This window comes from Odocoileus virginianus, chromosome 13 (assembly GCF_023699985.2).
Source record: "Odocoileus virginianus isolate 20LAN1187 ecotype Illinois chromosome 13, Ovbor_1.2, whole genome shotgun sequence".
Taxonomy (NCBI): Eukaryota; Metazoa; Chordata; class Mammalia; order Artiodactyla; family Cervidae; genus Odocoileus; species Odocoileus virginianus.
In genome coordinates this window covers 10,061,318-10,067,894 of record NC_069686.1, presented here as the reverse complement: position 1 = coordinate 10,067,894, position 6,577 = coordinate 10,061,318, and the positions used below count along the sequence as shown (strand labels likewise).

The 6,577-nt window shown below is 45.1% G+C and overlaps 1 protein-coding gene across 7 annotated transcripts in view; it reads left to right on the top strand.

Moving 5' to 3' along the window:
• The first annotated feature begins 1,936 nt into the window (after positions 1-1,936).
• The window catches only part of UBE2E3 (ubiquitin conjugating enzyme E2 E3), a 91,310-nt gene continuing 86,669 nt past the window's right edge, over positions 1,937-6,577 (top strand). For 2 of the 7 annotated variants that reach the window (XM_070475930.1, XM_070475932.1), the window contains exons 1-3: positions 1,937-2,267; positions 3,734-3,952; positions 5,713-5,763. In XM_070475930.1, coding sequence (XP_070332031.1) covers positions 1,952-2,267; positions 3,734-3,952; positions 5,713-5,729 — 552 coding nt within the window. In that variant the 5' untranslated portion in view covers positions 1,937-1,951 and the 3' untranslated portion in view covers positions 5,730-5,763. The other 5 variants (XM_070475929.1, XM_070475925.1, XM_070475926.1 and 2 more) reach the window with 5 other exon arrangements.

Below are 6,577 nucleotides of genomic sequence, written 5' to 3'. Positions count from 1 at the left end.
TTGCCATTTCCTGAGTACTATTTATTGAACACTTATTATGTCCTAGACAATTTTCCCGGAGCACTGGTTATATTATTACTTAATGATCCTTTCAGGTCCAGTTCGTTGTTACTTTTTTTGACACATACATAACCTCAAGTTTAAGTAATAATTTATTCCACGACTAATTTTTAATTGATAATTATTAATACATCACTCATTCTGTTCACTCCTTTAACGAAGCACTTCTCATTCTGTAGTCTACATCTCTGGCTGTCCCACTATACATTGAGCTCAGTAAGGGCAGCACCTGTATTTCACTTGAATTTCTTAGCATTCGGTAGTTCTTAAGTATTCTGTTGTGTGAATATCGCATGGAACTCCATGACTTCAAACACATTGAAGAATCATGAGATTTTTGAGCCAAGAGAGGATTTACACTTCTACATAGGAGAAAGATTAAACTGGAAAGTGTAACTTGCCTGAGGTCACGTGAATTTGGTAAAATTCAATTAGAATCTAGTTGCCTTCCTTTTCAGTTCATTATTGTTTCTTCTATCATGGAAAATGCTACCAAAACATCACTCAATATCTTTATCTCCCAATCTCCCAGCTCCACCCAAACCTCATCAGTCCATGGCCTTTGGGCCTTCAGTCTACTTCTGTGATATTAGATTTCCTAAAACAATCAGGTTTTTTTTTTTTTAATATATAGCTTTCCTTTCACAACTTCACATTCCTAACAGAGAAAAATCCAAACTCCAAATTGGTTGGCTTTTGCTAGCACAGTGTAAAAGTTGGGAGAACCTTCTGCTGGTATTTTCACTAACAAGCTCTTTCCACAAGTACACTTTGATACAGCTCAATCAAACTGCTTGTCAACACACACACTATGCTGTCTTCAACATTTGAGACTTCATATTCGTTCTGACTGGTGTCCTTCCTTCTAACCAACCTGGTGCACTTTAATACCTGTTCCCCTTCTAGATTGGTGGCTTCTAACACAGAGTAGAGAGATGTGGCTTTAGTTACGAGGTAGTTGAAGGACTGAATTTTGCATCCAGCACCTGGGGCATAGACCTGCAAAATGTTCACTGAATGATTGTGTCTTAGGAAAAATCACAGAAATGTAACTTACTCATTAGAATTGTAAGCAATCCTTTACCAAAACTTTTCTATTTGGAGGACAAATAAGTATATTGGCTCACTCAGCCTTCTTTTCTTTTTTTCCTTTAATTCTATTTCATCTGTTATGACTCTGCCATTCTCTGTGAACTCCACATTCTCCCAGCACCCCTGCCCCTGACACTTGTGGGAGAGGAATCCACAAATTCCTTTGGGGCTCCATCACTGGAACAAGTTCTCAGGAGCTGGAGAAGGTCTGAGCTGCAAACAGGAAGTTTCTGGACGTCTGGCCACTTTGCTCCCTGGGGCAAAAACTGGAGTCCACCTGGAGACTGAGAATAGCAGAACAAAACTAACCTTCACTATCCCCCATCTGCAGCTTTTCTGTGTGGACATTCTGACCCAGTACCACTTAGGGTATCGCTCTCCAGAACTGCTATCTAGTATGCACATCAGAAGAGCATCCAGCAAAGTGTCAAGTATGAACCTGTCTCACGTCCCCCTTCACTGTAATCGTTTTGAATTTTTAAGTTTTGAAAGCATCATAGGACCTCTCTTTGGAAGGCCGAGGGCCAAAGAGAAACAGAGGCTGGCCACCTGGTCTCGAAATCCTTTTTTCTCCCCTCAGTGTCCAAGACTTCATCTTGCCCCCCCAGCTCTCAGGAGGGGCAGGTGGCAGCTATCCTCTGCCTCCGTACCTGGCCTCGTCAACGACACCCATTAGTCTCCAGTCTTCCAGGGCAGTGGGGGACTACCGGCCACGCGACCCAGGCCCTTGCCCAGGCATGGGGACCCCGTGGACTACGCTGGCCCGTGCCTTGGCAGAGGGGAGTGGGCCAGCCCGGGCATGACCCCAGCTCCGGCCTGTGGGGCGGGTAGTCCAATGGGCAGCCTCGCTCCGGAGGCGGGCTCAGGCCGGAAGCCACCCCGCGGCACAGCGGCCCCGCGAGACGGCGCCCGCGCCCCCGCCTTCTCCGGCAAGGGCTCCGCGGCCAAGGGCGGCAGGGGCCAGTCCGCCGGGTCCCCGCCGCGCTCTTTGTCCGGGCCGCGCGCGGGCGGACGCGTGCGCCCCCCGGGTGAAGGGAGGCGCGGAGAGACAGCGCGGGAGCGCGCGGGAAGAGCTCGCGCCCGCCGGCCGCCGGCGGCGCGCGCCCCTCCGCCAGGCAAGCAGCGAGCGAGAGCGCGCGCCGTCGCCGCGCCCGCCCCTCCCCCCGCGCTCGCCTCGGAACTTGCTGACTGCGCGGCCGGGAGGAGCCGAGCCGGGCGGCGGCGGCGGGAGGCCACAGCGCGCGGGGGTCTCCCGCGTCCCCTCAGCCTCGCCGGGAGCTCGCGCCCTCGCCCAGCCGGGCTCCCACCCCCCGCTTTTTTCCGAAGGCGCTGGGCGGCGCCACCCTCCGGCCGGAGCCCGGCACTGCACAACCCCCTCCGACTTTCAATGTTCCACACTCCCCGGCCAGAGCCTCCTCGGCTTCTTTTTTTCCCTCCCCCCCCTTTCCCCCCCCCAGCTGCCTCCATTTCCTTAAGGAAGGGTTTTTTTCTCTCTCCCTCCCCCACACCGTAGCGGCGCGCGAGCGGGCCGGGCGGGCGGCCGAGGTAAGGCGGCGGGGCCGGGGGGCCGCGTGGGGGGCGGCCGGGGCGGCGGCGGTGGGGGAGGGGGCGGGGGCGGGCAGCTTTGTTCGCGCCGGGCGCCCGCGCCGCCGGTGTCCGCGAGCCGCCGCGGGGCCGGCCGGGCTGCTCACATCACTTGGCGCCCGGCGCGGCGAGCGCTGCCCGCGGCCCCCGCGCGGCCCTCCCCACAAAGGGCCGCCGAGCTGCGTGGCCGCCGCCGGCCGCGGCTCGCCTCGGCGGGCGCGGAAATTTGTTGCACTTCTTGAGGCTTTGTTTGTTTGTTTTTCCTCCGGGGGGAAAAAAATTTTTTTTTTTTTTGTTATTTTGGACAAAATGTCGGTCCGTGATGTAAAAATTGAGCGAGGAACCTTGATGGCATGGGGAGCTTTGCAGAAGGTGCAGTTTGAATTCTGCTTTTCCCAGGGTGGCAGCTTGGTCTTGGCCGGATGAATCTTCGCTGCTGGCCGTGGCCAGAACAGCTTGTTAGTTGATTTTTTAAATTCCTAAGTGTTGTATTTAAAGGCTTACGTGCACAGAGGAGGAATCATCACCTTAAATAAGCATATGGGCGATTAGCAGGGTATGTTTTCCTCTCGGAAAAGGAATTTGGTAGCTTTGACCAATGTCGGTGTGTAAATATTTAGACGTTATTAGTGACTTTTTAACATTTTTCTGCGAGATCTGTTATTTACAGCGTGTCATATGTTATTAATGCTCGTTCCCTAAGTTCCCTGGCAAATCTGTTTAATGCCTTCTGAGAAAGTAGACAATTGATAGATTGTCCAAGGGATGGAAAAAAATGTGAGTGGGTTTTCTAACTTGAGTTCGGTAAATCCCTGAACGCTGCCGTTGTGAGGCACATCACCTCCCCTATAACCTTGCTGTGCCATGAGATAAGTGTGAACACTTCTGAAGCGTTTTCATTAAAACACGATTTTAGGTGACGATGGAGAGAAGAAAATGCTATTGGTTTATTTCTTAGACTTACATCTCCTGTCTTTCCCCGTGTTTTCTTTAAAAGTTTTCCAAGAAATAACTTCACCAAGATGTCCAGTGATCGGCAGAGGTCCGATGATGAGAGCCCCAGCACCAGCAGCGGTAGTTCAGATGCAGACCAGCGAGACCCAGCCGCTCCAGAGCCTGAAGAACAAGAAGAAAGAAAACCTTCTGCCACCCAGCAGAAGAAAAACACCAAACTCTCTAGCAAAACCACTGCTAAATTATCCACTAGTGCTAAAAGGTAATGTGTCAAAAAAAAGGATTAAGCACGTTGTCAGGTTGTCTTCCAGATGGATGCTTCTGTTGATTTAACATCAGTAGCTATAGTTCAAAAATATTTCCTTTGCTATCAGTTTTGCTTGGACTTGAATGAGTTGTCATTCTCTTAGGTGGTATAGAAGCCACCTCCCTAGAATTAGACTTTTAAGCAAACTTGTTCTGGGCTTTGGTAACTTCAGGGAGAGTGTCCTTGAGTAGAGATTGGAGTAACATCTGACAGTTTAACGAGTTGGCAAGGAAAATTTGGTGATCCCAGATGAGCTGGGACATTTGAGGATGTTTGTTGTCTTTTTATGGGTTATATTCATCGTCATTGAAGGTGACACTTCTAGGGATCAGTGCCTCTCTTCATGATCAGAAGTGGTCATGTTTGCTAGAAAATTTGTAAACTCAAGGCCTGGGCTGTATTTGAAGGCAGATTTTTAAAATTGTACTTCAAGTCTGTTTTCAGTTTTCAAAAGCATGACTTTAAGTCATTCATTTCAGGTTTTACTTCTTCTAATTAAGCTATGGTCATACCTCCGTGTCGTTGTGAGAGTAGGTAAAACTGAAAAGTAGCCGTTTACATGTGAGGTGGCACTTGGTGATTGAGAAGTTTGCCATTATGCCTCTTCACTCTAAAATTTGTGGATATGCTTGACATGTTAATACTCAACAGCAGGAGAAGCATATTTTGTTGGATATAAGTGAAAGATCATTTGTTTTCTGTTGATTTATATTTCTGTGATAGTGAAAAAAAGATGCTGTCAGTGGGGCTCCAATCAATGGTAGTAAGTGGCATACCTGTGAATTTTAGTAATTACACATCAGGTGTTCCTATAGCACTAGCCGATATCAACGTTGTATTGATTTTTGTTGATCTCAACCAAAAAAAAAAAAATATAAAAGCTGATCAAATGTTGGTGTTCTGTAGTGATAGCCTGTGGAGTTTCACCTCTATTGTATCAATAATCGAGTGTTAATAACTAGAGTATTTTATGAAATAACAGCAGTCCATGAGATAATTTAAAATCCTTCTCAGTTTCTTACAATCTTGTTGATGAACACATTAAGCATATCTTAAGTTTTGAAAGCATTGTAAATTTGAATAAAATAAGAACTGCTCTTTTTCCTCTTAGCTCAAGGCTGTCTATCTTTTCTCCCAAATTTATTAAATTTAAGTGCTGTACTTAAGGTCAGGGAAAATAGATTTACTTAAATAAGAATGCCAGAATTCTTTGAAAGTTTTTCACTGGTAAAAATATTTGTAAATTTTAAACTTTTTTCTGACACAAAATATTGTCGAAATTATTAATGTGCACTTGCGGTAGCTTGTTAATTTTTACCTTGGTAAAGTGTCTTGGAGTCATTGTCAAATATTCTAGTGCTGTCCCTCCTCCCTTCTTGTCTCATTTGCATATAAGCTTGAAAAGAGAATTTCTTTGGTAAAAAGTGCTTTGAAATATATTTTACATCCTTTTCTGAGTACAAGTGGAGGGCTAGTTCTCAAATCAGGTGTGAATGTCTTACTTATTTACAGTAGCAAGTGAGAAAAAAAGCTGCAAAGTTTCTGTTAAGGGATTTGGGTTATGCCTCTGAGAACAAAGAGGAAGCAGCCATGTTAGCATTACTGAAGGCGAAGCCAGCCTTGCATTTAACTGCATGGTGGTAGAGGGCAGTGTAATTCCCCGGTTATTCTGTAGACTCTCAAATCCTTTTTGTCTGTTCTCATTTCACTAACAGAATTCAGAAGGAGCTAGCTGAAATAACCCTTGATCCTCCTCCTAACTGCAGGTAAGAAACAAATTTTGTTGTTTTAATTTCAAATTGTGGAAAAATATCCAGATTCATGTATCGTTGTTGGATGTTTGTGCTGCAGAAGAGGCTACATTTGCTTCTTTTCAGCTTTGCAAGTGGATTGAACAAAAATTGTCTTGGGTGAATTAATTAAATTGGGAGGAAAAAACCTTTTTAGAATGTATCATACATTTTGAACTTAATATATTGATTTTTGCTTCTTGCTGGGATTAGTATGAATGGTGCTGATTTTTACACTGTTGTAATAGTTCTGTAGTGTGTTTATTCAGAAGTATATTGCAGAAACTTCTAAGATTTTGCTAAGCTTTAAAGTTACTACTTGTGTGCAATCTGAACTGACCTTCCAAATTTAGAAATTGCTGAATGTGGTGTTACAAAAACGTAAATGCAGTAAACAGGAGTATAGTTGTTTCTGTTTGATTTATTCAGTAACTTGCTTTTAGGACAGAGTTTATGTGCTAAGCTAATGGTTTTAGCTGTTTTCTAGAGAAGGCATTGTTGGAATTATTTACATTTTAATCAAATGGTTTAATTACTTGGGAAAATTCTTAGTATTTTTGGTACTAGAAATATGAGTATAAAAGACAGTGAATGCGTTGGAATTTGTGGGAAGAAGTCATTTCAGTGAAACTCATGTAGGATGATTTAAGATTGTTGGTTGGTATATAAGGTGCGTTAAAGTAACTGGTTTGTAATTAAATAATATTTCAATTATTTAAATTCCTCTTAGCGCTCAGTTTTTCATCTGTGACTGTATGACTTCCAAAATTCATCAAACTTAGAAAAACTG